The 17,288-nt window shown below is 38.1% G+C and overlaps 1 protein-coding gene across 1 annotated transcript in view; it reads right to left on the reverse strand.

The window, feature by feature from the left end:
* Positions 1–309: 309 nt before the first annotated feature.
* STK24 (serine/threonine kinase 24) overlaps positions 310–17,288 on the reverse strand; it is a 53,485-nt gene continuing 36,506 nt past the window's right edge. Inside the window, exons 4-11 of the mRNA XM_058824827.1 lie at positions 15,337–15,445; positions 15,055–15,212; positions 9,240–9,425; positions 8,849–8,994; positions 7,863–7,986; positions 6,888–6,956; positions 5,854–5,990; positions 310–3,508 (exon numbers count right to left, since the gene is read on the reverse strand). Of these exons, the coding sequence (XP_058680810.1) occupies positions 3,472–3,508; positions 5,854–5,990; positions 6,888–6,956; positions 7,863–7,986; positions 8,849–8,994; positions 9,240–9,425; positions 15,055–15,212; positions 15,337–15,445 (966 nt within the window). The 3' untranslated portion in view covers positions 310–3,471. The remainder of the gene's footprint in view (positions 3,509–5,853; positions 5,991–6,887; positions 6,957–7,862; positions 7,987–8,848; positions 8,995–9,239; positions 9,426–15,054; positions 15,213–15,336; positions 15,446–17,288) is intronic.

The raw sequence follows: 17,288 nt of genomic DNA on the forward strand, positions 1-17,288 counted from the left end.
ATTTCCTTTAAAGTCAGGTTAGTGTAAAACTCCTACAAACTGGTACCACAGAGTTTAAAAGTAACACAGAATGTCACAGAAAGTAGTGAGACCTAAAAAAGACATTGCCCAACTACATTAAAAGCGCATTAAGAGGCAGATGATGGGGTGCCAGGCTGCAGGAGGATGGGAACTCACACTGAGCCAGCTGCTTTGCAGTGAGGTGCCAATACACTCAGCCTCACCTTCCCTCTCCACCTGCCCCTCTTGCTCAGCAGGGGCAGAACACCCCAGTTAGGGCATTCCACAAAGATCAGTTCATCTTCTGTTGCCACAAACTCACACACAGTGACGGAGCTGCAAAGGAACAGTGGCACTGCAGAGTGAAGTCACTGCTTTGTTACTACACCAGAAGTGTTCTGTGCCCTAGCACATCATCGTTCAGTAAACTGGCCAGCAACTACAAAGTGCAACTGCAGAGAAAATTAAGGTAAAAAAATAGATCTGAGAGTTATAAAAATGCAAGCCTTCAGTTCAAATAACTGATTTTATTGTTTTTAAACAGTGAGTTTATTTACTGCCTAATCATGAAATCCCTGACAAATAAGCAGTTCTACTAATTTAAAGGTTTGCATAAATAGGGATAGCTTGTCATTTAGTATAGTCAAGACTGAGAGAAGTACTACCTGCACAGAAAAATCATCAGTGCAACATCGTAACACAGACATGTTTTAAGCATGAAAAAAACCTCTCAAAAATATCAATACAGTTATTTTCCTCTGAGAAACTGAGGTGGTGCTTCTTTCAAATGAAGCTCTTCTTCTGTTACCAATACAGACCTGATTTTTAAAGCATCAATACTTTTTAATAGCAAATGATTGTACTTCTACATTCAAGATACAGCACGCTTTTTTTCAGTGAATCTCAGTTTAAGATAGTCTATATTTAAATAATCTGTATATTACATATAAAAATACACATCTCTACCATAAATGAGGTCTTGTCTTCTAAATGCCCAAGCCTTTTGGCCACCTGCCCTTACCACAAGTCTTATTCATCTTAAGCTCTGACACATCAAGCAAATTCTTCTACTCAGAGAAGTACTTCCTCAACATACAGTCCTGGAACACAATTAAAATTCAACTCAAAACACATATATATAACTTTTCAAATGAGTGTTCAAAGAGTGTAGCTAAGAATTTAATTCAACTTGCTGATTGATAAATTCTTGATATTCAAGCCAGCAGCATAAGTTTAAACTTCCCCACTAAGTCTCAGAGTTCTGTGCATCTCCAATTAAGCTCACTTTAATTTCCAGTCCTTACATTAACAGATGACTAGGGAACAGCTTACACTGATCAATTTACATTTCCAGTGCAAACACACCCGTTGATTTCCTTGTGCAGTCACAGCACAGGGATCTATTGAAGGCTGAATGTTCTCATATTGAGACATCAACAGGTAAATTTCCATTGCACTGCATTCTGATGCCCATTTCACAAAAGCAGTGCTAAATTTGTTTCCTCAAAAGTGAGCCTATCCATAACACTTAAGAGCACACTAAACAACATAATTAAAACTATTAATCTAAGTGGAGTTGTAAAACATTGCTCAGGCTTTAGCATTGTTCAATTTATTTTAAATTTCCTTAACCATAAAGGAAACCCATTACCTCATTAGGTTGGCAAATGAGTAATGCCTGAAAGCTTGGCCTCAAGATGAACACACACCCACATTTCTTCCAACTGTTGTTCCAATCTGGGCAGAAGTTTACCAGCTCTGTTAGCAAGACAGTGTCCTCTTACTGTTAAATTCTTAAATTAATAAATTAAGGCTATTAATATGCATAGACTAAGGGCTACCATGGTGATAGAAGTCCTGGAAGGAGACCTCACCACCTTCCACAATGGTTAGAGTACCTGGGTTTCTTGTACCAAACTAGGCAGATATGCCTGTATTTTAAATGTTAAGCCTTTCTGTTCCAAAGCTTCCATCCATATTTTTTTAAAAAAGTAAATATATTTAAGTTACTTCACGGTCATGCAAAGCATAAAGTCATCAATTTCCTCATTAAAAGAAGGCAAAAATGCTCTCTTAGCTACTGGAATAAGAACAACCTGAATATAGCCTTGGTGAAACCAACCAAGGTGAACCTCAGAGTAATACTGTGGGGGAAAAAAAAAATAGCAGCTACCTAATCAACTGTGCATACAACTAATGGACTAGTATTACTGTTTCCAACATCTATCACACCTGAAGTCTGCTATCTAGAAGCCCTCACAGGAATAGTGGAAATCTTAAAATTCCAAATTTCAAGAAGTAACTCTTCTCTGGAGAAGCAAGCAGCAGGACCCAGCACACAGCACTTGGGCTGTTTCTCAGTCTCTCTGTCCAACATCTATCCATTCTGGTAAAGAGATGCACAGATCTAGGCAGCAAGACCAAATAGTGAATCTATGGATGATTTTTCTTTTATGCCAAAAGACATTAGTTTTAATGATAAAAATAGGCATGATAAAGAAATACTTGCCACTGTCTCAGAATCTACACCTTAAGGAGATATTTCAGTATAAATGAAGGGAATAAACATGTTTCACTTAAACATGTTCAGGTGAAAAAAAAAAAACCTGTGTCTGAATTTCACAAGCTTCACAAATATCTGTTACTAAAACTGAACTACTTCAGAATTTGCATTGGCACAGTTTGAAACTGAAGATATGAAAGAACTCATTCTCTAGGAAAAACAATAATTTAAATTTAAAGCTTTGAGAGACCAGGTGTATGAAATTTAAAACAACTAGAAGTAGTACCATAAACAGAAAGTGATGCTCAGAATATAAGTAAAAAGAAAGAAATGTTAGAGAAACAGAATAAAATTGTGTCTGTGCTGAGGTACAAATAGAAGGTTCTAAAATACAGGATTAACTCTTTCAATGGCAAATACTTCACATACAAAAATCTGAGATTCACTTATCACATAATTCAAACTTTACATGTAATAAAGGCAAGGCAATACTCAGTTATGGCCTGTCAAATGTTTACCTCACTAACATTATCTACAAAAGCACTTTACCATTTTGTACACAGTGATTCCTTATGCACACTGAAAGGCTTTCTTTTAAAAAAGACATTATATACATATCTGTACACAATTCCAACAACCATGCTCCATCTCTCAGTGGAATTCTTAAAGCAAGATACCTGAGGTTTCTCATTATCTTCAATTTCTCTATCACAAACCTAAATATACATTTCAGATTTTACAAAAGGACACCTCCCTGGAATATGTGAATTATCATTTTAAAAAATTATAGCTTTAAGGAGCTGAAAAAGATTGCCTCCATCCAAGAGACTTCATTTTCACTCTTAGAATGTCCTTCCTCCCAAGGACTTTCCAGAGACTGAGAGGCAGAACAGCATTAGGGTGCACGCCTTCAGTGCAGACACCATAGCATCTCTGCTGTCTTGGGAAAGCCAGGAAGGAAGAGCATGTCAGTAGGACGAAGAACTTCCTCCAGCTAGGGAATATCTGAAGAGGAAAAGAAATAGTTACTGTTGCAACTTTTAAAAGGGTATTTCACAAGAAGCAGCAATGAAGTGATTCCATTTTATGCTGTTGAAGTTCTGGCCTTTTTCCTTGCACAATGGCACTCACCACCACCACCACCACACCTTAAAGGAAGAACCTTGGAACTGAACCACCCTGTTAGAGTATCACTGCTTTCCTAACAAACAGCAACAACCTGTGCTCAAATGTGTTACTGAGCAGCACTTAATGATGGAAGAACATTCAGTGACTCCAACTTCCCTACTCTGCAAGCTTACATCAAATCTTTTCAAAATATTACTGGGCCAGGACAACTCTATCTCTTGATCTAAGCAGATTCTTAAATCATCCAAAGAAATTTAAGTACACCTTTTAATAACAGTTAACAATTTAAGTTTCCAGTAAACTTCACCAAACATCCAAAATCAAAACTGGAGGGGGAAGGTAACTGGATTCACACACATTACTGGGCAGCTATTCTGAGGGTCCCAGTTATTTCATTCAGACAAGCTTACAAAATCCAGTTCTAACCAATCTTAAGGGGGAGGGAAAATGTAATCAGAAACTTGTTGCTGAAAACCTATCTTCAGTAATTAGCTACCAAATTGAGAGGGTATTATACTGAATGACCTAATGATGTAATAGAGCATACTTGCAGCACTCAAACAAGGAATCATTTTTTCAGAATTTGACTAGCCCCAAAAAACAGGCTTATCCGCAAGGGAAACCTACTAAGCTATGGAATGATTCAAGCTCATTTTTAGTGGGACTTCTTGCTATTCATTCTTTCACTCCCTTTCTGGAGTCATTATCCCATACTAGTTGGAATACAATCCTTGAAAAATAGAGAAAGTTCACCCAGATGTGATCCACTGACAAACATTCTCTATGAATAATTCTTTCTCTCCTAGAAAGAGAATGGAGTGCTTGCCTTCACTGCTCTAACACATTATGACCAAGAAAAACAGTAACAGTCCAAGGAAGCAGAACAGAAGGAAAGCAATGCTAAACAGGTATATAAAGGATTCTGAAATCTTTCTCACGGGACAAAAATTATGAATATTGTTGTTGTGACAGAACAAGTAAGATGACTTCCAGCATCCCCAAAAATGCCTATGTCTTGGCACTGTCTCCACATGGCCATTTTCAGCCTCAATTGCAGCATCAAGTCTTTGAGGTTTCCGGTTCCAGGAAGATCCTGTACCAGACTGATAAAAATACAACACTGAAATATTAGCTGATGAAAGACTGGATTCAATTTTGGAACCCCTAATGGAAACAACTGAGATGGAAGCTCCAGCAACTCTTTCAAGTCTGCCAGGACCAAATGAGACAGGACAGGACATCTGGCATTGGAAGTAACCTTTCAGCACTAAAGATGCTGACTGGGCTTCATTCTTAACAGCCCATAAAGCAACAAACATGATTGCTTGCAAGTTTCTTGGCATTGGTTTTTACTGAGGAGAAAGTGTCAGCCTGGAAATCCTGTGCTTCAACCTCAAAGCTGTGAATTCCTAAACTTTACCAAGCTGTGGTTAGAGACAGTGTAAGGAAGACACCTGCTCATGGTGATCTTTTTCCATGTAGTGGTCCATGATTAATCATTGACATGAGTTTTTTCTAGCACCAAGCAATCCAATCTGGCTGCTGTGAATTTCACAACAGCTGTGGGCTCCTAGATTCAGTGTTACATTTATAGCCTCTTCCAGCAGCAATTCTGAAATTTATACCTCTTACCTTTTCTTGTGCAGCATTTAAAGGAACAGAAAATTGATTATTTGTTCCTAACAAATTCCTAAGGAAGGTAGTTAGAAAATCTCATTAAATTTGGCCTTTTGAAGTAAGATCAAATACTGGTTTTGGAGGTGTCACCCAAAGGCCATTACAGACTGTCTTGAATGAACAAGGAACCACTGACCATGTGAGTGAGGGAAACACAGACCAACTGAACAGTCAATTTCTCCACGTGGGTAAAAGAACCTAAGAGTGACACAGAGTGTTCTCTGCAACATACACCCAGAAACCAAGGAAGTGTATATCCCTTACATGAACTGCAAAGGGAAAAGCCTGTCCAGTCTCATTTGACACACAATATGCACACCAACAGGATGAACATGCATATGTGCTATCACCCAAAGCAAGAAATCAGAACTGCTGACAGGATCAGGTGTTTTTCCAGTAAGCAAACACAACAGCACAAACTGCAGGCACAAGTGGTTTTCTTCTCCATTAGAAACAAAAATTAATTCTTCAATTCAACATAAGCCAAATATTTATAGAATCAGATTTGCAGTTTTCTGTAAGCCATACTGCAACAGTTTAATTACCTCTGAATCCTCTGCACAAGGTGTGACACCATGGTATCTGCAATGCCTGGACAAGCCTCTTCAGCTAAATAAACTGCCTTCCTCAGCTCTTCTATGGAATCCGTGTTGCCACCACACACCTCACTCTTCTCTTTCAACTGAAAGGAAAGCAGGAAGAAATATATTAATGAGATACTAATAAATATTTCTATACACAATATAATGCAGAAGCTTGTTAAGAAGTGACCATCAGTGTTCACAATGTCAGCATTTGACTTTCATCATACATCCTCACATACTGAAGACTTTTTCAAACAGAAGTTTGTCTTTACAGTACTCATCAGGATGTCATTCATACTCACACATCTTCCATCTTCACACATCCTTTCAGCATGCTCACAGCCAAAAATGACAACAAAGCAACCCAAGGGAAAAAAGCAGTATTTACCCATAGCTGTTGGTTTCGAGATGTGCTTCCTATACTTTAGTATCCATACTTGCACACCTATAGTTTATACACATACATCTGCAGTCATTTTATCAACTTTTTAAATAATGGTATCTTCATAAATTCTTCCCTTATACTTCATATATTCTTTTTCAAAGTTGTTTTTAAGTATTTGGGGGGAGAGTATAAAAAATATAAAACTCAGAATGGGAACAAAAACCAGTTTTCAACACTGAAATTCAAAACTGAAATTCTTGATGATCTGGTCCACAACGGTGTCTTGGAACAGATCTTGAGCTTGAAATTTGTAATAAGATAAATACATTAAAGCAGTGTCAAAAATAGAATGCTGCAACCCAAACATTTACACACCTTTTTCTTGTCATGTTCATTGCTTCAGGCCAGCATGGCTGATGTTACTACCATGCGTATCAAGTACTGTTAGAAGCAAAATACAGATCTCAGAAGCAGACATACCAAGCTAAAACTTAACACAGCAAGTTCAAAATGGGTAGTAGCAATCTCAGGTATCATTCTATCATATAATACTTTCCATTTCTTTTTCAGATAAACCTTGGAATTGTTAAGTTTTAAAGCTATAACTTACCTCTGCAAATAAAGGGGATATAATTGTAGACAGACATTGGGATAGAGGCCTCTTTGGGATATCCTTTTCCTTTAAAGAAAAAAAAAAATCTGACCAATTTTATTTTTGAAAAAAGCATCCTCATTGTATGCTAATTAAAGACAAAATGTAGTTCCAACATGCTACACTTCATGAAAGCTCTGTTTCCATATATGGAAAAGGTTCTACAACATACTATTCCAAAGCACTGTGGAAAATAAAGGCTGAATTAAAATTTGAGACTGCAGCACCTCAAATACATGCAAGCTCAAAATTAGAAGGGGAAAAAAACAACCAAACCACAAACCAAAACTACCAAACTCCCACAATTCTACTGAGCATTAACTAAGTCATAAATATGCTGATATTTAATAGGTTCATCCTGGATGATACAATATTTTTCTTCTATTTCTCCAGAATTTTCAGAGCCAGCAATGCAACAACCTGCTGTGGCCACACAGTTTGCAGAAAATACAATGGAGCAATTCCTAAACATCCTATATTCTGGGTTGTTTGGGTTTGGATTTTTTTTTTTTTCTGGACACAGGCACATTTTGTTCTTTGTTACATTGTACTCTTTTTCCTTAAAAGACCAAAATGCCTTCTCTAAAACTCCGACCTAGATTTGCACTGTACTGGTTTTAGTATATTACTATACAGAATGAGATTTTAAAAATACAATACTGCCTCGTCTTCCTCCAGTGGTTTTATTTCAATCTAGAGAAATATTTTGGTACGTATTTTGTCAACTACAAAAAAGGACACATTAAAAGAATGCTCAAACTTCAAGACTTACTCAGAAAGTTTTGTGAAAGGCAACTGTAGAAAACACATTTTTAGCAAAAGTACTGGAAGTTTCACAATATAAATGCTTTTAAAGGCATAAAATAAAATCACCCCACTAAATTATTAAAGCAGAATTATCTCCTTGTATTATGAAGTCAATATTTTGAGCACCTTATTTCTTTGCAACTCCAAAGGCTGGGCTGCTCCATTCTCTAGATTCTTGGGGTCTTTTTCTCTTATTGTAAAGATCCACTCTTCTGTGTCACTCCCACCTGAAGCCTGACCATCTGCTTCACTTCAAGGGAAAGGAAAAAAAAAATCAATTTTTATTACCTACACCTTACTGCTGATGTTCATTAAATGTACACACTAAATACAAAAACTCAGTAAAGACCAAGATCAGGATTCTATTGTGGAGGTCACTACATATAAAGACAAGTATGAAAATTAAGGTAACTTTTTTTTGGAGGTAAATTAAAAATTTAAACCAAGCTATTTCACCAGATTTAAGGAAGTGAAGCATTACAGATTGAAAACATTTTCCTAAGTCATATTAACAAGTTACATGAAGTGCTTTATTGCAATCTGAAAACTGGCTTTAGCAGAGTATCTCAACTCATTACAGAAAGGGGATGGAAAATAGAAATCTAAATTCTTGCCTAGAAAATTAGCTAAGAGACTGGAACTGTGGTCACTGGAAGGCATGAAGCCATTAATACTGTAAAGAAATAGCTGTAATGTCACCCAAGAAATGACCTGATGCTTGCCATTAGCATGCAGCCTGGAATTGCAGAGAATAGTTGTGTTTCCTTTACTATGAGGTATTTAATCCATTTGTGAAGAAGTTGTGGCAACCTCTTCACCTGAATCTCATTTGCACAGTGTTACTTGGCTGTGCAGCTTGAGACCTGGGCTCCTGTCTAGGAAGAACCCTGGACCCTACATAAAAAGAAGGTAGCATAGAATATGGGCCAGGAGAGATTTTCCTCAGTGACTGTTACTTCACAAAATCCCTGCCAATACTAAAATTGAGATTGCATTCATTTAGCAAGGCCACTAAGCTGAAAAGCTGCAAATAACTGAATACAGCAATACATGTGCTAAAAATAACTCCTTGGCTCCTAAAGGAGGATATTTTATAGACTCCTCAAACTTACGCATCTGAGTCATCAGAACTGGAGTCGTCATGGCTTTGCTCAGACTTCCATCTCTTATGCCTGTCAATGAGGTCAGCCAAGTAAGATGTTTTCTTGGAGTTTCGTAAAATGAACTTGTGTTTTAGAAGCTCTTTTGCAGTAGGTCTCTTAAAAGAAAAAAAGAGAGAGTTGGGGTTTTTTTACTGTGTTTAAGAGTTGAGTGACTCACTACAAAAACAAAGAAATCCAGAGTTTAGTCTTGATACAAATGAGATTTTAAATATATACAGTATCTAAAAATATACCTGTCACTTATGTCACACCATATTAGAGAAGCTGAATGACACTTACTCATGCAATCCATGTAAAGCAGTCAAGTTCTCTACTACACACTGACAAACATGAAACTCACAAAGCTTGGGTCCTTGTTTAAGCAGGCCTCGACAAATTCTTTGAGGGATTTACTGAAGTTTCCTTCCAGCGTTGGTGGATTGTTCTTAGGAATGAGGAACAAAACTTTCATTGGATGTAACTCTGAATGAGGTGGCTCTCCTTTTGCAAGTTCTATGGCTGTTATTCCTAATGACCAGATATCTGCCTGTAAGAAAGAATGCTTTTAAGATGAGGTTGGAGAAAGAAAAGAAAGTGTTGGCTTACTGCTCTGGTTTAACCAGCAACACACATCTGCTTGCTCACACCGTCCCCTGGTGGAATGGGGGAGGAAGAGAATTTGAAGGGCAGCGGGAGAAAACTTGTGGGTTATGAACAGTTTAATAATTGAAATAAAATAACAATAATAATGACTATAATGGAAAAGAAAATAAAGAGAGAGAACTAACACCCAAGAAAGGCAAGTGATGTAAGTGGAAAGAGCTGTTCTCCACCAACAGAAAGATGCTCAGCCAGTCCCTGAGCAGCAGGGACTTCCCCCTGGTTTTATTGCTGAGCATGAGGCCATATGGTGTGGAATATCCCTCTGGTCAGCTGGGATCAACTGTCCTGGCTGAGTCCCTTCCCAGTTCCCTGTGCACCCCCAGCCTGCCCAGTGGTGGGTGAAAAGCAGGAGAGGCCTTGACTCTGTGCAAGGGCTGCTCAGCAATCAGGAAAACATCCCTGAGCTGTCAACACTTGCAGCACACACCCAAAACACAGTCACAAACAAGATACTGTGAAGAAAATTAATTTTACCCCAGTCACAACATCACACTTGTAAAGGTACATTTTCAAGCTTTACTGTAAATAACTTCATGTGCAAATTGGTTTTGTTACCATTGTTTTATGTAATTAGCCTCATAGCCCAAGTAACCAGAGCTTCTTGGTTGTCTCCACTCTTCTGTATAAAAGTTATACTAAGCAGAGTTTAAATTTTTTTGAAATCAATACTACTACACCAAAAAGCAATGGCAGAATTATTTTAAACTAGCATTTTATCTACCATATTCAAGTACACTCTGTAAATATGGGGTAAATCTAAAATATTTACATAAAGTGTTTTAACTTGCACAAGATTTTTCCTCAACATCCTCAACATCATTAGCTAGTACAACCCAGCTAGTACAATCAGAAGTTTAATACATTAGAATATAACTTCCCTGTAGTTTAACACTAGTTTTATTTATCATTCTTATTCACAGACTAGAGAAATGCAGTCTTGTACAGTAATATTCAGCTTTTTGGTCCAAGTAGCCTCTAAAAGTTTTCACCATCAAAATGTGCTACTCTTTCTAGGGAATGCTGTCTCCCTTGACACAAATCTTATTGCAAATCTGCCTGAAGTAATGTGAAGCAATGCACTGTAATTCTCTTAGGTTTTGCTGAAATCACAGACCCAAAAGTCAAGAGAATGGATCATAAACCTGTCAGAGAGGTAAAATAAAAAAATTTTCACAGAAATGTCTGTTCCAAGTACAAGATACCAATTAAAATATTTATGTTTGGTTTTTTCCTGTTTCTTTTTAAGTGAAAGCAGAACAAAGACTTATTCTCAGGAAAACAGGAAAGATCTGACATAAGCTGTCTGGTTTTACTCCCAAACAGAGCAGTTGGAATTTTGATATGCTGTAAACAAAACTATTTCCAGGTACTGGACAGAGCAGAGATTTCATTCATCACTGCTGTCTTTACAAAGTACCCCTGAACCCCACCTGTGTCACCCCTGTGGATTCTCCTTGGTTGGAGAATGGTTATCCTTGACAGACTTATACACATCCATTCCACTATCACAGCCACAGTGCCTGGCCCAAAACAAGCTCCTCCTTCCTTGTTCAGACAGTATCCTACTGTTAAGAGCTTAGTTACTTAATTTTGCAAGTAAGAATGAAAAAAAAAAAAACAGAGTCAATTAGCATACCATTGAATTTATGAAATGCCATTTTGTTAGCCCATGTTACAGAACAGTTCCTGAGCACAAAGAATTACATAAGCACATGAGCCCTGAGTTTCATTTATCTTAATAAGAGCATTATCAGCTAAGCTCTCCTCAAGCCTAATTATGAGTAACTTCCCTCTAGCAGGAAAGCTTTTCTTGGTTACAAAAGAAAAATGTCACCTGTGAAGATGAGTCTTCATGTTAACAACTGAGTATTATTATTTCCAATTTACTCAGAATTTCAGTTTCTCACGAGTGAAGTGTTAAAGCCACATAAATGGATACTTTTCCTCTTCCAGACTTTCAGTCACAGGTGGAGCATGTGTATATGAAGTATAAACACCAAATTTACATGTGTTTGAGTGCACAGACTTCCACCTGCATACACATATATGTATATAAATACTTCCTTTTTTCCTCATGTACTTATAACTCTACTGCTAGTGACCTTCCTCCAAAAAAATGATCAAAAAAGTGCAACAAACCATGGCTAGTATAGTCATGCACACTAGGCTCTTTGAAGTACCAGATGGGTTTTGGAAACCCATCATCAAAAATAACTAACCCCATTGTCATGGTTTGACCCGGAAACAGGATTTCTGGGATGCTGTAGATAGGGCCAATGAGTGCTCAGATTTGAATATTGCCATCTGGCCCAACCACTGGGCATTGGATCCACCTCTGAGAACACAGGGTAAAAGCAGGGCTCTCCCCCTGGCAGTCTCTCTTTGGGTTTCCGGCGGGAAGGAGTTGGGTCTCTCCCCCGGCCCAGTTGCTGGCTGGGCGGGAGCAGGGGAAAAGCCATGTGGCGTGGCCCGGGAGAGGTAGGCCTGGCCCCCCATCCCCCCCAAGGGTGGAAGGAAGAAGTAAAGAAATGCCGGGAAGCAATGGGCAGCCTGTTCCCCCCCCTTGGAGACAGACAGAGAGAGAGTGCAGCCTGTGTTTGTGGCCGTTACCTTGAAATTTAGTAAACATGTGCTGGCAGCAGGCAGCCCGGCTGAGGAGATTGGGGGAGGGGGGTGTGCAGCCAGGAGTCCAGCCGCCTGGAGGAGTTTTTAACCCTTCTTGGACAATGAAAACTTCACAGAACATTAACCCTTCCTAGACGAGTGATGAAGGTCTGGACCAGAGAGAGAGAGAGTGAGAGATGTTGGAAGAATGGAGAAGATGGAGTGGCATTTTATGCTGGACTCTTTTGTGTAGCCATGGACAGAGCCATGTTTCCGTGTGTTACAGAGACTGAGTCCAGGGGGAGAAATGTCCTAGAGCCAAAGAAGATTCAGTGTGGCTACCCCTCGGCCCCAGGGGGTATATAAAATATGGGGGGGATAGATGTCCCAAAGGTGAGATACTGTGCTTTTCTGGAACTGGACAAAGCATCCTTAAAAAGACAACCCTGGAAGCAGCCCTGATCCCTGTTTGGTGGTGAGAGCACCGGAACAAAGACAAAAAAGGCCACCTCGACACATGGAAGGATTCCCTCTCCTCTTGAGGAACTGAAAGCTGAGCATTCTAAAGGGGTGGTGCTGGACCCAGAATTGGTGATTTTGGAAGACGTATTGTATTGGGAATTTAGGGAGGAGGAGGAGGAGAGTGTTTTTGTGAGGTTTTCATTTCCCCTGTGTTTTCTTTTCTTTTGTGTGTAGTTTAGTAATTGTTTTTGTAGTTTAGTTAATAAATTTTTCTTTTTTTCAAGTGGGAGCCTGCTTTGTTTATTCCTGGTCAAAATCTCACAGCAGACACCAGAGAAAGTGTATTTTCGTGGGGGCATTTGGCCTTGTGCCAGTGTCAAAACTTTGACACCCATATTCCTCTGGAACCATATCCTCCCCTTTCACAGATAGGAAAGGAAGTACCAATTGCACATGTACCCAATTAGGCATTTCTAGGATGGACTTGACTGTGACAGTGAAACCCCAGAAGAAGCACAAATAGTTCTGAAAATGGCGAGGGATAAGCATGGCCTTGAGATGTGGTGACCGTCCATTCACATGTTGCAATTTTTAAAGTTTCAAATCTTGAACAGAAATTCTTCCATGTTCAGAAGACAGTCACTAACTCACTGGTAACTACTATTTGCTGCAATACTGCCATAAGCCTTTCCTCTTCTAATCTAATGAGTAAAATTCAGTCTGGCTTTGAAGTTCTTGTAAGTCAAAGAAATAGGCTATGTGCAAAAGAAAGACACTTTCAAATTAAATATCTACTTTTTACAGTACAAGTTTTACAGTAGAAAGAACAGAGAACTAGATATATGAAAATGAAGCATGTCAAGAAAACATGTTTCCAGATAAGACAGGAATCAAAACAGGAAGCAGAAGCACTGGCAAAACCTAGAGCCCTTTCAAGCTTTTATTGGGAATCCTCATCAAGTATCCAAGACTCTTATGTCCATATGACATTGCAGACTGAAACAGCCAGAATGGAAAATGTAAGAGCTGAATCATACTTTGTCCATACAAGTGACAGTTACTCCCAGGAGCCAAACCCCAAAAAAACAAAAAGCCCAACCCCAACCAACCAAAAACAAAACAAATAAACTAACTAAAAATCCCCCACAAAAACATAAAGGGAAAAAACAACTACCACCATTCAAAAAATGTTTACTCAACTTTAAATTGGGATTTGGGAGTTATTTGAGTTTCTATAGGTTTCACAGTGTTTTGCTTGTTATAGCCTCTTTAAAGAAAGATATCAAATAGGGAATTAAGCAATAGTACAGCCTAGACCAGAATCAGCCTTGGCAAATGGAAAGAAACATCCCAACCTGTCCCATTGCATGGAGATACAGCCAATCAACAAATCCATAAAGGGAAATCAGAGGACACAGGCAAGGAAGATGAGGAAGATGAGCTCAGGGAAGAACATAAGGAAATACTGGTTATTGTAATAAAGAAAGTTGATCTTAACACAAATTGGGCTTGAGGGTGACCTTTGTTTCAGACCTACATCTGCAGCAGTGGGCTGGGAAAGAGCCTATCCTGATGCATGAGTGTCCTGCTGAGCTAGCCAGGCCATGTGGGGCAGGGAGAAGGCAGGGGCAGCAAAGAGCTGTAGATGTACCTCAAACCAACAGAATCATAAAAAACAAGTAACTAACACAAAGAACTTTGAAAAAAGCAATAGGCTTGAAGTGGCTCTAGTGGGCATATTCCTTCCTGGCAAGTAGGGACACACAGTGCCATACTGGTGAGAATACAGAGAACAGTAATGGAATCACATTTCTATTGTGACCCAGCTATGTATTACAATTGGTATTTTGTGCTTGTCTTGAGATTTCAGTATGCTGATGTGCCACTCTCCTAGATCAAAATCGTGTATATAGATAAATTTGGTATTTAATATCAACACCTCCCAAATGGCAAATCTGAAAGAACACGGTCAGAGCAGCACATTTTGCCAGAGATGAGTAACAGCCCTTTCAAACAACACTTTCACATCCACCAAATCCATATTCTTCAACTGTATTGCTGGCTACTTTTTTTCTAAATGCAAGAGGAAGAATATTAACATTTTGAATATATTTGCACTCTTCTACTTTTTCTAAATATCTGCACTCTTCTACTTTTAAAACAGCCAAAAATACTCATCAATAGAGTGGGAAAAAAAGGTGATGAGATGCACTCATGAATATTGTATCATTTCTTGCCATCTGGATTGTCTTAATAAACTAGAAAACGTAAACTTTAGATACAAATTAGGAAACCTTTCCTCACCAACAGCTTTTAGCTGCTAGGTGTCATCTGAACACAGCCTCATACAGACACAGCCAAAGTTATTAGCTGCATTCTGAAGACCAACCTGTGCAATTTGATTTAGAAAAAGGAAGGGACTTTAGTAATGCATTGAAGTACCTCACCTTTGAATCATATGCTGATTGCTTTATTACTTCAGGTGCCATCCAAAATGGTGTTCCCACAAAGGTATTTCTCTTTATCTGTGTATCTGTTAGCTGCCCAGCTACTCCAAAATCTGCCAGTTTTACTTCCCCTTGTTCTGACAGCAATACATTAGCAGCTGGAATAAAGAAGAAGAAATACCTGAAATGAAGATATTTGATACCATTTGACAATGTAAGGGTGCTCATACAGGTTTGCATGAGTTCTTCTGATATTCTTTCATCACAAATAAAACAATTTACCTTTAATATCTCTGTGGATTTTCTTTTCCGAATGCAAGTAATCGAGTCCTTTGAGTATCTCCCTCAATATTGTAGCAATCTGAGTTTCATCAAGTGAGCCAGGCTCTAACTAGGAGATGCAAGAAATGTTTAAATATGTATAAAAAAAGGACAAACAGAGAACAAAAATAACACTGTGACTATAAAAAGAAACTACTCCTTCTGTCAGCCCTCAAAACTTCCAATTTTCTAACTTCATAATGGGAGACAAAACAAAATACTCTTTTTTTAAAACACATAGTTCTAAACTAAATGGCTTAATGAAAAACAGGCAAAGAAAAAAATTATTTTAAATATTATGTAAAATTTGTTAAAGGTGCCATAAAGACAAAGCCTCGAGTTTTTGCTTTGTGGTCAGATATACTATGCCTTTGAAAAGCATCTGATTGTTAACATTACACTGAACTTAGATGTGCAACTCCACAGACCCTATGTGGACCCAAATCTCAAAGCCTGAGCAAGAAGCTAAGACATTCAAGGTACTACATCCATCAATCTGTGACTACACACTGCACTGGACTTTGAGAAACTCTCTAAAACTCAATTCAAACTGACAGGCTGAAAGAATATTACCTTTAAAACATTAACTTTTTTTCAAGTAATACTGGAAATATAAATCTGCTAATTGTTAAAAGATTCCAAGTAATTTTTCTTATGAGAGGAATCAGTAACATTATATGATCCCAAAGTACTTTACATGTGATATGAATTCTAAAAGTGAGAATAACAGAGGAAAGGTCACTACCCAGAGAGACAATAAGGGCATCTTAAACTCTGTCCTTAAACAATAAGGGCATCTCCAGGGAGACACTGAAACTTTGTGTCCAACAGTTAATATTGGAAATATTCCACTATTCTAGTTTACTGCACAACAGCACTCACTGAATCACAATCAAAATGTTGTACCTCTAAAGCTTCATTCTGGGAGAAGGAAAGCATTTCAGATAAGGCTTTTCAGATAAAAATTAAAAATAGTACATCCCTCAGAAATCCTCATGCATAGCAACAGAGGTAATATTTCATGTAACAATGCATTTGCTTTATCTTTGCAGCTTTAGTTATAATCTTATTTGCTTTTCCTTAGCTCTGATAATACACACAATATTACCACTGAAACCCACTAAGATATTCTCAAAGCTTTGCTCCAGCCAGGCTGTGAGCACCAGTTTGAGACTTGGTAACATGACACAGCACATCTAATGGGGGAAAACCTCTTATGTCAGCTTCAGCTCACCTTAGTGAGGAGGAATTACTGAAAACAGTAAATCTGAGAAGACCGGCACTTGTACCTTGGTCACAAACTTGAACTATACTCAAAATTTGACCAAAAATGTACATGCAGTTGCACTATATGTACTTTTCCTTGTGAGGCAGGATTTTGAAATCATCCACTGCATATTCAAGTACAGAAAACACCAAGCTAGAATGACATGTGTGCACTCTGAACATGGAATTCAAGGATCTCGGTAATCCTTGCCTTGAGTATGAAAACATGGCAAAGCATGCCAGGTTCTAGTTGAGAACCATAATGTGCATGTTAGAACTAGGAGAACATACACCAGAACATAAACTGAAAATTAATGAAGCACACAAAAGGTGCTTAATAGACACTTAGAGGATGATTTAATTTCTGGGGTGAAATTTCTTCAATAATATTTTAAGATGTGAACAAGTACTTTCTACTATTTCTAGGCAACAAACTTAGATAATAAACACACAGTGATCACACAAGTGAAATCTGTGAGATTTTAAAAAAAGAAGAAAATATGGAAATGTGTTTTCATTCTGCTATCTTATACCTACACAAAGAAAGCAATAGCTAATTTATGAAAGCAAACACAATTTCTAATTGCTCTTCTGTCCGGAAGAAAAAAGTGATCACAATAATACATCCAGATTTTTTATCGTATCTT

Source organism: Ammospiza caudacuta, chromosome 2, assembly GCF_027887145.1.
Source record: "Ammospiza caudacuta isolate bAmmCau1 chromosome 2, bAmmCau1.pri, whole genome shotgun sequence".
NCBI lineage: Eukaryota > Metazoa > Chordata > Aves > Passeriformes > Passerellidae > Ammospiza > Ammospiza caudacuta.